A 17281-nucleotide genomic window follows, 5' to 3' on the forward strand; every position below is an offset into this window, starting at 1 on the left:
ATTGCAGATATATGGTCATCTCAAAACATCATGGAAATCAGACGGCTGGGTGTTTGTTTCTTTGTATAATAGTGTAGGAGATTTTAAATTATTGATTATGTGGATTTACTTTACAGCAAATGCATGTGATTAACAGCAGCTCTGCTTCGCTTTCACATCAACAGGTGTCTTAGCATGTCTATAAAGACATTCTGTTGCACTCTCATTCCAGTTTCTTTCATTATTAACTTCACTGATTTTTGCAGTACGCTTTGCACCTTTTAAGATTTAGAGAGCAACGTTACTAGTAATAAATACACATACCATTAGAGTGTGTATAGTTCAGAAGGAGACTGCAGTGTAAATATGTAGAATTATGAAAGTGTAGGAACAAAACTATATGTGTAGTCTCAAAGGATCTTTCTGGGAAATTGACTAGCCTATAATCTATCTATCTGTCTATAATTTAATACAGTGTATATCTATGATTATCTTATTGACTGACAGACTAACTGATAAGAAAATCTTGCCTGTTTGCAGTGTACATAAAGAAAAATGGTTTTGATTATGGAGCAACGTCATGGCCTTTAAGGCCCAGAAAAATCTATGAAAAAATAAGAGAAGGCCACAATGATGTTTCACATTTAATCGGAAAGAGCAGTCTTATAGCTGGTTTAGTCCAATTGCAGATTAGCACAGATGGTAGCCTGTCTAGTTGAAACTCTGCAGCATCGTGGTCTTGCCTGTATCTTGTTTTTTTATCTTGATCTTTTTATGTTTAGTATGCAAAGATATTTGCAGAAGAATAACATTTATCAGCTCTACATAAATAATAACAAAAAAGTTGTTTATATCTTCAACTCATGAAGCTAACATTGTTTTAAAAGATTTTAAGTTTTAGGAAATACATATACAGTATTTCAACAGTACTGTTCAACAGTACTGTATTTACATTGTTGGATAATGGATGGATAGATGTATTAAATATCTTTGATAAGAAAGGCATTTGACAATAGAAAATTTATTTCTTCCAAAAAAAAAATCATTCAATCCTAAAATTTAAAATTGCATACCTCGTCCACAATAACCAGTTAATTTATAATGTCTTATGATGTGCATTTATTTTATGTCATTTTGTTGACTGGATGCATATTAACATCTTTTGATTTCATTTGCATTATTCATTACTATCTTCTCTATTCCATAATTTAAACTGATTTGGTTGACAACATTCCACGAAAGTCTGAACTGTCACTGTCTCTATTAATTCTGCATTGTTCTTTATTATTTCACATCTCACTTGCTACTGCAGAATTATTTAGCTTGTAATTTAAAATTATCACTTCAGTTCAGAACAATTTCATTAGTATTGCATAATTTTCACTGTTTCTATATGTACTTTCATAACAGCAGTGTTATTATTCACTAACAAAAACAAAAAATGCTACTAGTATAGTAAAAGTTCCATTCAATATAAGAGAAAGCCAAGTAAATGAGAAATAGCAATAAGCAAGGTTACCGGCAGACAAAATCATGTGCATACTTTTATCAAGAAAAACAAAACAGAAATGCAGTGAACCTCACAGTCTCAAATTACACAACTTCTTCAATGGCCTGAAACTAAATATTTCAATACCTGACAGAAAATTCTTAGTTGCAATGAGAGTATCCTTTTCTGTATTTAGTTCACTTGTGTTTTATATTTCCTAGCAACTTCTCCAATCAAAAATAGTAAATGAAGTGTGGTATATATTTATATAAAAATTCAGTTAGTCAAGAAAGAAATCATTTCTTCCCCATATGTACAGGTATGTATATATATGTACTGTTATGTCTGTACTAAAGACATCATTACTTAACAGAATACATTACTTTGTATATGTATCATAAAAATCGATGGCAGCATTGTGGTTTATCAATGTATTTGCTTTTATTATGCTATTATCGTATTGAAAGTATTTTACTACTGACATTTGGGATGAAACAACAATAAAGGTTAAGATTCCAGTTCTGCTTTAAAGGTCTTTACACTGTGGGTTGATTGCCTGCCGTTTAAGCATGTGGTTTATGTTAGACAAGGAAATTCCAGAGTGTTATCTCTGTCCCTGAAGCATAATAATTGCATCAGAAACTAGCAGTTAGTATTCAGAGTGATAGTAACAGTCAGCTGCCAGTGAGCAAATGTATAAAGATCCTAACTGAACTGGCAGAACTTTACATTTGGTTTTTGACATTGTCCTCGATAAATGACATTTAAGTGCTTCTAAAAGAAAACCAACAATTAGTGGTTTTACATTTTGTAGTTTGCCAGTGCAATAAATCCCACAATGCAACACTGTGACGAGTCCATCAATGTAATCAGGCAAATATCATAAAATGAAGACAACAATTTGAAAGCTAACAGCAATAGAAAAATGGGGGGGAAAATGATGCGCCTGGCTATCCCATTTGATGGGTACCGTAACTACTTTACTTCTTGTTTAGTCTTATGGTCTTAAAAAATGTGGTTATGTTGTGGCGCCGTGCCTGTTGCTGTTGTCTCAAGCTTCGCCTCTCAGAAGTATTGCCTTTCTAGTTTATGGTCTAAATATGTGACCTAGTATAAAAGGAAGCACATATGTAACAATGTAACAAAGCCAGCTTAGTGTATGAACTTTATTCCTTCATCTCTAGCTTAACCTTCAAAATTGAAACTAGTATTAGGATATCATATCTTTGTTTTCTCAAATATTTTTTGATTTGTTCATTAAAATTATGTTTTTACTTGTTAGTGTATTGGTTTTAGCCTCTTCATCCACAACTACATCAATCAGTGTCTGATTCATAATAATCTTATGAATTACGAAGCAGTAATCCAAAACTATCTTAAAATGAGCCCAAGTAGTAATTTTGACACTTAGATCTGAATCTGATGTTCAGATTATTTTTCTTGGCAGAGGATTATTTATTTAAGATTACTTAGTTGGACTAACTATCAAATGTAGAACACCCTTAAACATCAGTTAGAAAAGCCATGTTCAAAAAATGGATGATTGGAGAGAGTTTCTGAGCACTTTTCCTACTTGCCATATATACCTAGGTATTGTTAAACTTTCCTTTCCTGAAGTCTTTTTAAAAAGCCAAGTTTACCCATACATATTGTCTGTTGTGTCAATACGTGTACAATTCTGACTGCCTCATTTAGTTTAGTAGGGCTTCTTGGAATCCTTGCTGTGTCTCTTAATGCAAACAAAATGCCTGCTCCAAGGAAGATATTATAATTATAACTATTATAATTATACATGAATGATGTCCACAGGCTAATCCTGTATAGCATACGTACATATACAGTATTATATACAACAAATGGGGCATTTCCTAAAATGACACAGTCACAAATTAGGCAAAATCCTCGATAGGAATTATAGTGAACAGTAACAAACAGCAGAATTCCATCATCCATGAAATGGAGGGCCCTTTATACCAAACTCCAGGGTGATACAATCTCTTTTTTTTTAGTATACCATTGCTTATTCAGTAGCTTAGTAGCATGTACTAATTCATCGTGGGAATATATACCATGACAGATGGAGGACTGACTGGTGCAAATTAGCTTTCATCCTCTGTCAAATTTAAGTATAATTTTGAGCATTTTGTATAGTAAACTGGAGCAAATTCAGACAAATAAAGCATAGTTATTTTATTCTAGAATCTGTATTTACATATCAAAATTGCAGAACTGACTCAAAGGTGGGCTAAATTCTGATCATGTGGGCTCCAGGTCAGGTGTATGTCTTGAACTTGACTGGAGTCCACCTGTAGCAAACTGAATCAATTGGGCATCATTTAGAAAGGCACACAGTCGTGTATATAAGGTTCCATAATTCATACTTAAGGTAAGGACAGAAATCAAGCCATGAAGTCCAAGGGGCTCACTGTAGAGCTCTCTGTGATAAAATTGGGGTGAGGCATAGATCAGGGTAATGATATAAGACCATTTCTAAAGCTTTGGGTGCTCCCAGGAGCACAGTGACTTGTGAACTGGAAGAGGTTTGAAACCACCAGGACTCTATCTAGAGTTTCCGTCTGGCCAAACTGAGTAAACAGGCCCTTGGACAGGAAGGTGACAAAGAACCCAATGGTCACTTGAACACAGCTTCAGAAGTCCCCTGCTGAGATGCTCGACAGCTCTCTATCAAACAGGCATTTACAATCGAGTGGTTAGGTAAAAGCCATTCTTAAGTAAAAGGCATAGCCAGTGTGGAGTTTGCTAAACAGCATTTAAAGGAGAATGAAGAAAATTGATTCTCTTGTCTGAGAAGGCAAGGCAGAACTCCAAGCACAATGTCTGGCAAAGACCAGCCACATCGCTTCACCTGGTGGCAGTCACATTCTATGGTGGTGCGTTTCTGTGGCAGGGACAGGGAGACAGGTCAAAATCTGCACCAGAGTGCACTTGATTTCAGACTGGGGCAACATAAATGACCTGAAACATGCAGCCAAGACAATACTGGTTTAGTGTCAGGAAAGTCTCTGACTGTTTTTGACCTAAACTCCACAGAACATCTGTGGAGAGACCTGAAGATGGCAGTTAAAAGATGCCTCCCACCCAGACTAACAGATCTTGAGAAAGAATCTATCAGGACAATAGTGTCAAGTGCCCAAATCCAGGTATGCAAAGATTGTAGAGACTTACCCAAGAAGACTTGATGCTGTAATTGCTGTCAGAATAATTACTAAATAGCTATATGAATGAGACATTTCAGTTTTTGATTTGTAAAAAAATGCGCATACCTTTCTGAAAACATGTTTTCACGTTGTCTTTTTGGGTTTTCAGTGTAGATTGATGAGCAAAAATGACAAAAAAATTAATTCATTTAGAATTAAATATACAACAAATGCAGATAGTGAAGTGGTATAAATACTTTCTAAATCCACAGTATATAGCTTAAAATATTAGTTGCACCTTAACATAATTTTTTGCCTATAAATGCATAATAAAAAAATGACAAAAATAAATATGAAGGTAATTTCTGCCATGTAATAGTAATTTTGGTATGCATTTATTATGATGGAATTGCATTGGCGTACGGCGGGAAAAGGGCTACACTTTAATTTTATGACAAAGGTACAGAAGATTATTTGATGCCCAGTATTCTAGCTGTTTGCATTTGGAGCTTATTCTTTACCTCCTAAGTTTATGCATGCAAAATGTTTGTATGATAAAATAGAAGTTTAATGAAATGAGCCAACATTTTCCAAGTGTGCACTGTTTAATCTGAAAATAAATGGGTTTCTGCATACTGGCAACAAGCATTTGAGCAAAGTCAGGAATAAGCACACTGAGCTGCTTTGTCTGATGATTGTTCGATAGTTTTGGCAGAATTCATGAAAAGTACTCATTAGGGAATCATAGGTATTTGACCTTCAGGGGCCACTTGTACGAACACAATCAATCTGATCTTGGTTTTCATTTCATACTGAGCATACTAGTGCAGCGTGCATTTCGTTTCTGAAAACTGCCCCTATAGATGACCACATTGTGATGTTTTTAACAATTAAGAATCATTCTTTCCAGAGCTTTTGCCAAGATTGTGAGAGTGTAATTTTAAGATATGCAATATTCTGAGAAATGGCTCTGAATGTATCTACAATGTAATAAACGCAGATGCCACTGTTAGATTGTTCATGATGACATCCTGTCATTTTTTCATTAGCATTTCATTAATTTATCTACCTTTTCTTACCAGTTGTTTGTTTGTACCATTCTCCCCATTTCTGTGTGTTTCAGTGTTTGCTTGTTACCGACTCTTGTGAGTGAGTTGGAGTGTGTGTATGAGTGCTTCTTGTGGTTCTTGGGTTGATTCTTGCTGCATTCCTGATACTTACAGGTGGTTTCCAACTCTTTATAAAATTGATATAAGTAAATATGTGTTTATTTTATTTGTATTGAAGTCAGTTGTTTCATTTGAAAATAAAAAAAATGCAAAGTTTTGTTTTACAGTATTATTTTTACTGTGGTGGGCTGGCGCTCTGCCCGGGGTTTGTTTCCTGCCTTGCACCCTGTGTTGGCTGGGATTGACTCCAGCAGACCCCTTAACCCTGTAGTTAGGATATAGCGGGTTGGATAGATGGTATTATTTTTAGTGTAGACTTTTAAAAGGTTAGAGTAAGCTATGACTTAAAATGTTTTTTTTTCATGAACATTCACAAAGCATGTTCATTTTATTAAAGTAGTGGAAATGTTGTAAGAATGAATTATTTAAAACCTTTGTGCAATATGTTGTGCTCTCTTCTTCAAATAGAAGTCAAAATAAAAAAAATAATCTTTACCAATTTGCAAAAGAAGAAACCAGTATGTCTCGAAACAAAGAGGTCTCATTTAAAATGCAATTAGATATGAGAATACAATGACAGCAAGCATTTCACAACAGTACCACTCGATACCTTAAAAGACCTGGGCGGTTTCTCGACTTCACCCTTTCTTGCACTTGTTGTTTCAGGTCCACTCTCAGAGCAGCATACTAGATAGGTGTAAATGGTGGCAAATTGTGTCAGGGGTTATTGTCCAGGCCCATCGTAAAACTGTCCACATCCCTCCCTAATAGTTTGTAATCCAGATGGGCGCAGCACTGAGTGAGAGATAACAGTTTTAAAAGGTCAGAATGCCCCAGGGAAATTTATTAATACAAATGCTAAATAATAAAGTGTAGTATAGGAAATAAGTTGTTAATTAATACATCAAAAAAAGACTTAAAAATCCTTTTAGGAATGCTTCAAGGCATCAGGTTAGTCTCTTTGGCAAGATGATCATGGCTCTCTCTCTCTGTCTCTGACTCTTCAGTTAACCCCGGTGGGCCTCATCAGTAGTTGCAGTCGCCATCAACCAACTGTCATCCTGCCTGTACCTTTCCGGCTTCAGCAGAGACATAACAAGCCGGTCTTCCCATCGTCCCATATGCTGTATGATGTTACCTGGATCTCGGGAGTTCCATCCAAGTCCCCACACTTACACTAAGCTCAACAGAGACACCCCTCGGAGCGCCATTGCCTTTGCTTCCTCATAGGGGCCTGACTGCCCTGCCTCCTCTTTTCACTTGCTTGCACCACCGTTATTTCCTGGAAACACACTATCCTTCCCCAACTCCCTGATTGACAATCTCCAGCCCCTGTACCACACTGCAGTGCACCTGCACACTGCCCCCAAGCTTACTGCACTGATTATTTTTTTTTCTTTTCTAAGCTTGTCTCCTTGTGACAGATTAATCTGGAGCAAGTCACATTCTACAAATTGTTAATTTTCTTAGTAGTGAACAATTTCAACATTACAACTTCTCGTCAGGTGTTCCACCTCTTTCTGTGTCCTTGTTAAATGTTTTCCTGTAACATTGCCTTGTCAACTTCACTACTCATTGTTATAATGTTTATTTTCTGACAAAAAATGAAATTGCAATTAATGCGTGTAGCATTCTACCTGATTTGACTGTTCATATGTTTTGTTGAAGAAAAACTGTCCACACAAACATGCACACACCACTTGTACAAGGCCAATCTAAAGTCACCAGCTATTCCTTGAGACATACTGTAGGAGTAAACTGGAGTACCGAGAGAGAATTCATAGGGAGAACATGAAACTCTGTTGACATCTCTTGTGCATTGAGATTGCAGCAATAACAACTACACTACCATGCCACCCAAAGTGAAGCTAACAGTGTACAGTTTTCGTCAAGGAAAACCCACACAAGAGAGATGTGCAAATTACACATGGACAGTGACTGGACCAATACTGAAATGCAATTTCCAAAAAACATGAATGTGAGTCTCTGTATAGCTGTATTCAAAATAGTTTTTTAGTTTCCCATTGAGGAAATTTTATCTATTCTGTACTAATTAAAATTGTTTTATACACATTATTAAAATATTTTCAGTATTTTATTTAAATGCTCATATTTACTTTTATGTAAGGTTTGAATTTGGTTTGACTAATCTGGCAAGCCTTGTGCCAAACAGTGCACATATTTCTCTATGTAACAATATATTTAAAGCTTATCTTCCTTCTGAAGGAACAGCTGCATAACTGTAGAATGAGATAACACCACTTGCTGTGGCATCTGCTTCCAGAAAGCTACAAACCAAAGGGTTTTGATTCACAGAGAATTTTTCCTTCACCTCATTAAGAACTTAAGGTCAAAAGGGCCGCGTGCTAAAGACAAGAGTCTCTCAGACACAAGCACATTTTTTAATCACTTTAGACTGCTTTGCACTTTTTTCTGTTGTAAATGGGAGTTGGGATTTAAACTAGCTTCTTTGTACATCTTACTGTTAATCAAAAACCATGTAGCCCCCACAGCTCTAGGAAGACTACAATTTTTTGTTATCGAAAATACTAGCTGTGTTACCCAGCTTCGTCCAGGAAATTTTCTAAGACAATTCGTCTTTGTTATAGAACCATTGGTTGACTGAGTGTATCAGAAGCACTATGTAACTTCTGCTTTGCGCTTTTCAGTATATAATATTTGTAGGCATTTTACCATGGGCCAATATGGCAGGCAGTGTGGTCAAGGCTTTGACGGTTTGGCAGTTGTGGGTACAAATCCTGCTACTGACAGTGTGTGACCAGGAGAAAGTCACTTCTCCTGCCTGTGCTCCAACTGGAAAAACAAAACAAAATAGGGTTAGGGTCATACTCACTTTGGATAAAAGTTTCAGTTAAATAATTATAACAAGTAATAATAATATTGTTAAGTTACTGGAGCTCCTTACTCATGCTATACACAATTGCTCATGAGTAAAACATTCCTTGCCTTTCCTAGTGACTTGGTTTTTATTGATGATCAAGACACTATTTTACAGGAGTGTATTCTTTTGAACTGAAATGAGTAATCAGGAATAATGCGAAATTTGAGTATTTATTATTATCATGATTAGATGTTTATGGTTTTCATTTGTATACGCCTTTCACTCAAGTACAGTACTTTTTTGTGTGTATTTCTCATTAGTTGTATGTAGTCTACTTTTAAAGTCTGCAGATAGAAATTAATATGCAGAGCAGTGCTTGAAGTGGAGATACATACATATGTGTCCATACCCTAAGTGTTACTTTGAAGTATTAACGTGAGGAGTGAGCTTTTAGCATTGCAACACAATTTTTGAAATTCAACCTCCACTATGTAAGACTGACATTTCTCTCTTGGAGATTACAGCACCATGATGGAAGAGTGGGGTAGATGAAAGTTGGGAGTTCTTCCTTAACGTTTTAAGTGCTGCAATTGAAGAACGAGGGTGAGAAGGGGATTCAGTTTTCAGTGGTGCAACTGAGGACTGGGGATTGATGGAGAGGAATCTGCAATAAGATGCTGCAGATGTTCTATCAGACGGTTGTGGCGATTGCCCTCTTCTACATAGTGGTGTGCTCGGGAGGCAGCATAAAGAAGAAGGATGCCTCACGCCTGGACAAACTGGTGAGGAAGGCAGGCTCTGTTTTAAGCACGGAGCTGGACAGTTTGACATCTGTGGCAGAGCAATGGGTGTTGAGCAGGCTCCAGTCAATCATGGAGAATCCACTGTATCCATTAAACAGTATCATCTCTAGACAGAGGAGCAGATTCAGCGACAGACTGCTGTCACTGTCCTGCTCCACTGACAGACTGAGGAGATTTTTCCTCTCCCACACTATGTGACTCTTCAATTCCACCCGGCGGGTAAACGTTAACATTATACAAAGTTATTGTCTGTTTTACCTGCATTTTTATCACTCTTTTAATTTTCCATCTAATTTAATTTAATTGTTTTTTATCAGTATGCTGCTGCTGGAGTATGTGAATTCCTCTTGGGAGTAATAAAGTATCTATCTATCTATCTATCTATCTATCTATCTATCTATATCTAGCTAATCAAGATGAGAGCTGGTACACATCTGTTATGTCACCAAATTTCAATCAAATCCAACAAGGCATTTTTGAGATTTTGGGGCATAATTTTTTTTTGTTATTACCTCTGACTATTGATATATCAAAATGTCCTTTCTTAGCATATATTGTATATACTACTATAGATGTACCATCCAGCCAAATTTCAGTGTTTTACCTAAATGGAAAATAGTGTTTTTGTTAACAAGTGTGTAAAGGAGTCAACTTTGCATTATATACATAGACAGATTACATACAAGTATATTGATTATTCAAATACTGGGAAGGTGTTCATGGCCATAAAATCTAATAATGACATGTATTTTCATATTACTCCTTTTCAACTGGGTTGCATCCTCCAATATTCCTAAAAATATACATGTTAATTTTCATATGGTGAATATGCATGAATGTGCACTGCAGAGACATAAATGACCCAACCAGCACTAATTCTTGTGTTTTGTTGATGCTGCTGCTGTTGACCTTGAACGTGATTGCACAAATGTAATAACTGTTTTAAAATGGGATGGGTAGATTGCCCTGCCTCTTGGGGGACCACCCATAAAACAAAAGAAACATGAGAAAAGGTGCATGAACATAAAGAAACTAAATAATCAACGATGTAGACATAAACACTAAACAAAAGAGACATAAAAATGGTATTTGATCCTCAGCCAGGGTTCCTCCTATCTAAAATCTGGGACATCGATTATCATGAACTGAGGATGGATCAGGGCAAGTAATCAGCCTGGCAAAAAATAAAAAAATGGCAGTTTATTTAAAATGGGAGAATAGAAAGTGCAAAACAGTGCATAGTTCAATAAATACATCCAGTAAAATTTGTGCTTTAAAACCAACCAAGTGTCTTTGAGGTGAAAATATTCCACATAAATAATGTTAAAATCCCAATCATTGGAAAGATAAACCTATTTGGTCCCTCCCTGTTCTTTCTCTGTCTCAATGCAGATCCAAATTGCACTATTAACAGCTTCTTTGGTTCTACGATCAACCATGCTGATCTGAATCATTACTGCTTATGGTTTCTTCTACTCCCAGGGAGTCTTGCCCTTCACTGAAAGTCACCATGTCTTGAGACTCCCTCCTCTGAGCTGCTCCCAGCTCTCTCTGTCCAACTCACAGCTTGGAACTGCAACACCGCACTGGGAGCAGCTCTTTCTTAGATAGTCTGACCATTGCAGCCATTGTCCTTCTTTTGCTCCCTTTCCAGTCAGTGACTGCTCTTGTCATGACCTTTTCATGCACTAATTCACTATTATACCACTCCATCCTCAACCAGTGCCTGCTAATTACTGCCCTGGAGCTTGATTGGTAATTATTTAATTAAACTGGTACACACGTTCATGGTCACACTGGCACAAGCAGTAACAGTGGGTTGTGATGACAATCATCCATCCATCCATTATCCAACCCACTATATCCTAAATACAGGGTCACAGGGGTCTGCTGGAGCCAGTCCCAGCCAACACACGGCGCAAGGCAGGAAACAAACCCCGGGCAGGGCGCCAGCCCACCACAGGCGACGACAATTAATGCATTAGGCAATTAAAACAGCCCCTCATATCCATCATACATGATTGAAATAATCCCTACACTAATTCTGTCACTTAACCTGCATGTACTAAAATTGGAAATGTGCCACAATCATGGAAGTCAACTTGGGTAAAAGCATCCACCAGATAACAAATATCATTCTTAAATCAGAGTCTAAGACCTATTGTATATTGTATATTTATTATATATGTAATAATATATACATATTAATTGAGCAATCTTCCTTTTTTCTCATTTTAATGCAGGAGCATTTATCATTTGCTGGACCCCTGGCCTGGTTTTACTGCTTTTGGATGTATTCTGTCCTCAGTGCAACGTTCTAGATTATGAAAAGTTCTTCCTCCTCTTGGCTGAGTTTAATTCTGCTATGAATCCCATCATCTATTCCTACCGGGACAAAGAAATGAGTGCTACTTTCAAGCAGATTCTGTGTTGCCAGCGCCAGGAAAATGTGAATGGTACTACCGAAGGATCAGATCGATCAGCTTCTTCAGTTAACCACACCATTCTGAGTGGAGTACACAGCAATGATCATTCTGTTGTTTGAATATAGACAATGTGTTTTTGAACAGCAGACAGAGCTGTGGGTAAAGACTGATAAAAGAAAAAGAGGTAGGCAAAGTGTGGGCATTTCAATCTGGATTTATCTACCATCCTCTAGTTATCAGCTGGGATCCTTGGAAACTTTATGGATTGACATTAAAGATTTAGGATCAAACACGAATTTACCTGAAACAGAATGATTTGTTCAGTGTTTTCTTTCTTCTTTAACTCTTAGTATTTGAAGCTAAGCTTCTCCATTTCACCTAAGTATTATCAGCCTATGGAAACATCAGCTGGCACCACTGTTACACACATTTTGCAATGTTCAGTTTAACTGTAAACCTATGCCAACTAATCTGTATTTACACATAAAATTTTTATGCTTTAAATAACATTTTACATGTAAAAAGCTTTAGAGTCCACACTATCAGCATGCTTGTGATGGATGTGTTTCATTCCTGGATATTCCATTGACTTGCGTTTATAAAGCTACACTGCCAATACACCTTAAAATTATATTTTTATATTTCAAGTTGAACTAATGAGATGTAATTTGTGTTCTGATCTTTGTATTAAAACATAATAACTATAAGAATTAAAAAAATATTAAGTAACTTCTTATAAAAAAGGGAAATATGTTTTAACAGACCACAAAAGAAAAGACAGAACTCTATAAATATATAAATGTATATTTGTTTACATTTTGTTAATAAAGAAGGTGGCAGTTTTTATTTAGACTTATTTTTTCTTTTTAACTAATAAGGTTTAACTTTTCTTTATTTTTAGGACAACCTCAGAACTCTCTGTTGTCTCACAAAAGTTTCTTTCTGTTTTTGAAACATCCTAAAGGACAGTTTTATGAAAAAAGGAAATCCAGCCGTACATCCATATTCTTGAATTTACTCAAGCGAGCCAAACCCAATCTTGGCTGCATCACTGGCAAGACTGGAACCAGATCTGAATACAAGTAGACAAGCCAGTCAGAGCATGCAGTGACTCTTATGTAGGGGCAGATCTACTATAAAACTAATAAAGCTTAAGCCTCAGGAACCCTAATCCTGGTGGGGCCTCAGAAGCAACTTTAGTCCAACATTGCATAAAAAGTTTGGGTGTCTACTGTAGAAGAAGGGGGTTAAAAAATAATATATAATTCAAAACAAAATAATAGTGAAAATAAAAATTAAAAGGTTGTTAAAATTTATTAAAAAAAAAATTTGGGTGATCTGTTGTGGAACAACCCCACTGAAGAAGTAGTTACCCAGACCTCGCTGTTGGTTGTGAAGGGGCCCCATGACAGTTCAAGCTTCAGGTCCCCAAAAATATAGGACCACCATTGCTCATATGCAGCATGCAGATTCCACAGAGCGATTTAGTGGGCGGTCCAGGACTCAAAGGTAGGTCTTAGTTGATGTGAGACAGCAGCTATAATCACAATGGCTCCAACCTGGAGGGGACTTGTCATGCATAATGAGTTGGAGGTCAAGGCAAAATTAGATCATAAGAAATTTAACAAACGAGAGAAGGCCATTCAATCCATTAAGCCAGTTTGTTTGGCTAACAGCTAAGCCGTTCCAGTATATCATCCAGATTGTTCTTAAAGTTTGTCAAGGTTTCTGCTTCAACCAACATGTTTTGGTAGTTTGTTCCAGAGTCTCACAATTCTGTGCTTCCTTGCTTCAGTTTTAAATGCACTTCCTCTTACTTTCCAGTGATATGCTTGAGTATGTGATTCACCCTTAAGCTGAAATAATGTTGCTGGATCTATTTTGTCAATGCCTTTGCGAATTTTAAATTTCCTGGATTAGGTCCTCACACAGTCTCCTCTGCTCGACTGAACAGGTTTAATTCTTTGAGTCTGTCAGAGTAGGACATGTCCTTAAGTCCTGGGACTTCTGTTCCATTTGGGTTTACATTCTGCGGACAAAATAAATCATGTAATGAAACAGCATATATTGCCTTAAAAGCTATAACCAGGTTATTTGTGGTAAAATGTAAACTGACAGTTGGGGTTCATATTGATAAGTAGCCAGGATCTTGTGTAATATTTTTCATTACCAGACACAATAAATGCTAGTAAAGGAATTCTCCGGACATGTTGAGACGTGGTGAGATCTGCCATAAACCAATACTTATAAACTGCAACGCTGAATACTGCAAAAAGTTTAATGTTTAAATAAACATTCATAAGATATTAATATTTATGAAGACTTTGGAAGAATTTCAAATCATTACATCTCAATGAGACAGGAGTCTTTTAATTTCAGTTGAAACGAATTGCAGACATAATTATAGTGTGAATGGCTGATTAAAATGAATTCCTCTACCTTCACAGCATATCATCAGTTTGAATTTATTGTATAGTTTAAAGTTACAGTTGCAAAACTGATATATTGTATAATACGGTGATTGCCAACATGGGGCGCACACCCCACTGGGGGGCAATTCGAGAATTTAGGTACGTTAAACAATTTATAAAATGAAAAAACAGAAATTTAACCCTAACCCTAATTTACTGTTAAAATTGACAGAAAAAATAAACAATTTTTATTTTTTACAGAGACATTTACATATTTATATAAACATAGAAGGGATGGTGAAGAACCCTTTAACTTATGATTTTACAACCGGCTTGGGTTTTTCTACTTAGAAATCATTTTTATCATTAAACTAATATGAATTGTAACAATGATTATAACGTTTTGCAATATAACAAAAATATAAAATGATCAAAATATTACAGAAAAAGCTGTCATTAAAGTTATTTTAGATTTATGAATATCATCTCTTATTATATGTTTTCAAAACAGTATTTGCTGTATTTTCATATTTCTTTATATTATATTATTTTTTTTTTAATTTCTTAGTGATTCCTTTGTCAGTACTTCAACTATCCTTTCCCTCTTTTGTTTCCATGTTCTTTGGAAAGCTTGTTTAGATCAAATTAATGACATTAGGGGCTTCCTCCACATGAGTAGGAGTTCACTTTTTGAATAGGTAATAATAAGAATAAGGTATATGTTACAGTGGGGGGCATCATGATTTTAAAGAGGCCTAGGTGTTGCATGGCCAAAAAAAGGTTGGGGACTGCTGGTATAACATATTTAATGCCATACTCCACATAATGTCACAATATTCTATAGGAATATCAAGCAGGAACTCCACTATTGTCACTCTGTAATTTCACTAATTCATTGTCAACTAGATTATGTAGCCTATGATTTAAGTCTCTTTAATATTACAGTGTCACTGTCAGTGCTGCTGATTTTAACATCTTTATTCATTAATCGTCACCTTACATACACACATAGTCACACATAGTCTTACTTGAAGAGAAGTTTGAACTGTCAGCAGATACGACTTGTAATGAATGGTTTGGCATTTATGTAACAGCTGATGATGTGGCATAGGCTAGGAATGAAGAGGAGGGCACATGTTAAAATGGTGAGTAAATGTCGCAAAAATAGCAGTTTTAAAGATGTTCAGTTCTAAGTGTATGAAACATGACATCATAGACGAGTTTAGTATTGACATTTCAACTATGTTCAAACTTGCTAGCAAGAATTTTCATCTGTCCCCAACAGCCATTTCTGAATGAGCAGATGTTATAGAGGTGTAGTTGAATTAGTTTACGGGATTTTGCACTCCTCTGCCTAAACTATTGGCCTGTTTAAATGCCCACTGGTGAGTCTTGGGATTGATCCTGACTTGGATCATCTCACAGATCCACACGAGTACAGGTGTTGTTGACCCCCCTAAATGAAACGGTGTGAAGCGGTTGCATGAATATACATGCATTGAATGCGGCAGAGAAAAGATCATTAGAGGGAGAGACACTGCATTTTATAATGGACTAGGCTACCACTGAGGGTAAAATGGCAAACGAATAATGCCAAAAAAATACTCGCACAATGTGAAAATCTATCAGCATGTTATTTTGTCATACAATCACTAAATGTCTAGCAGATAGTGTGGTGTAGTAGTTAAGGCTTTGGGTTCTCAAACCCTGAGGTTGTGTGTTTAAAACCTGCTACTGACACTGTGTGACCATAAGCAAGTCACTTGACTGGCCTGTGCTCCAATTGAGAAAACAGAAGGAATGTAACCAATTGCATCGTAAATGTTGGAAGTTGCTTTGGATAATAGCATCAGCCAAATAGTTAATGTTAAAAGTTATCTCAAAATTTACACCAAATAATAGCAAAAGCACAAATTAATTTAAAAAATCTTATTTTTACTTAATGGGCAAAGTTGTAAGTTATATTGTAAATAAATAATGTATGTGCTTCATGATAATGATGATGACTACACCAAAATGAATGAATGAATCTTTTAAAGGGCTCTTCACTTCAACCTCCAAGGCAGAAATGAAAAGATCAGACTTTACAAGAGTAAAGGATGGCCAAGAACTCTGCAAGGTCAAAGGGCCTTCCCAAGCAACCCAGAAATGGCCCAGCAGTTCCAGGCACAAAGAAAATTCCACACACTCCAAAAGAAATATGCCCTGGGTAAATTACTTTGAGAATTTCACTGACATTTTGACAATGTTGAGTAAGTTACGTTTGCTATGAACATTTTAACAACATGTTAACTTATTGACACAAGTTTACTACTTATTTAATTTTTGCACAGCAAACCTGTCTGCTGGAGGATGGGTTAGTGTCAAATCCAACCTTAAAGGAATACTCCACCCAAAAATAATGTTTTTTTTTTTAATATATTACCCCATGAATTTTGAAGTGAAGACCAAGAAAAATGTTTAATCTCATGCTTTCATGGAAAATGCAGGTAAAATGTTTATGATAGAAAAGACATCTATGGTGACCAACACCATACAAACCATTGGCAAACAACATCAAAAGCATCATGTAACAATAAAATCATGTAACTTGTGTCACATAATCCATGTCAGTTATCCAGTTGTATGCTCACAATGCGCAATATGCAACCATTTTTTGTGAAATTATTCTTAAATAAATACTTGGAAAAATCTGCACTGAGTATAAACAGGAAACGCATTGAGCTTTTGAATTGTTTGCCATTGTATAGTGTAGGTCACCTCAGATGTCTTTTTATCCATGAAGCCATGAGATTAATTTTTTTGTTTACAGTCATGACTACAAAATATATGCTGTAAGTAAAATACAGAAAATTTAATCTTTGGTTGGAAAATTCCATTAATCAAAGATGCAATTGTTGGCAAGAATTTTGATTGTCTGGCTAAAGAGAGGGGTCTGTCGGAATGGACTTCAAAAAGCATTACAGAATCATTTTCAAGGTTCCTTTAGGATAGACCTACAGTG

General features: G+C 36.1%; 1 protein-coding gene across 6 annotated transcripts in view; it reads left to right on the top strand.

The window, feature by feature from the left end:
- lpar1 (lysophosphatidic acid receptor 1) overlaps nucleotides 1–12699 on the top strand; it is a 128968-nt gene extending 116269 nt beyond the window's left edge. For all 6 annotated transcript variants that reach the window (XM_039750824.1, XM_039750825.1, XM_039750823.1 and 3 more), the window contains one exon: nucleotides 11684–12699. In XM_039750824.1, the coding sequence (XP_039606758.1) occupies nucleotides 11684–11985 (302 nt within the window). In that variant the 3' untranslated portion in view covers nucleotides 11986–12699. The remainder of the gene's footprint in view (nucleotides 1–11683) is intronic.
- The last annotated feature ends 4582 nt before the right edge of the window (nucleotides 12700–17281 follow it).

This window comes from Polypterus senegalus, chromosome 4 (assembly GCF_016835505.1).
Source record: "Polypterus senegalus isolate Bchr_013 chromosome 4, ASM1683550v1, whole genome shotgun sequence".
Taxonomy (NCBI): Eukaryota; Metazoa; Chordata; class Cladistia; order Polypteriformes; family Polypteridae; genus Polypterus; species Polypterus senegalus.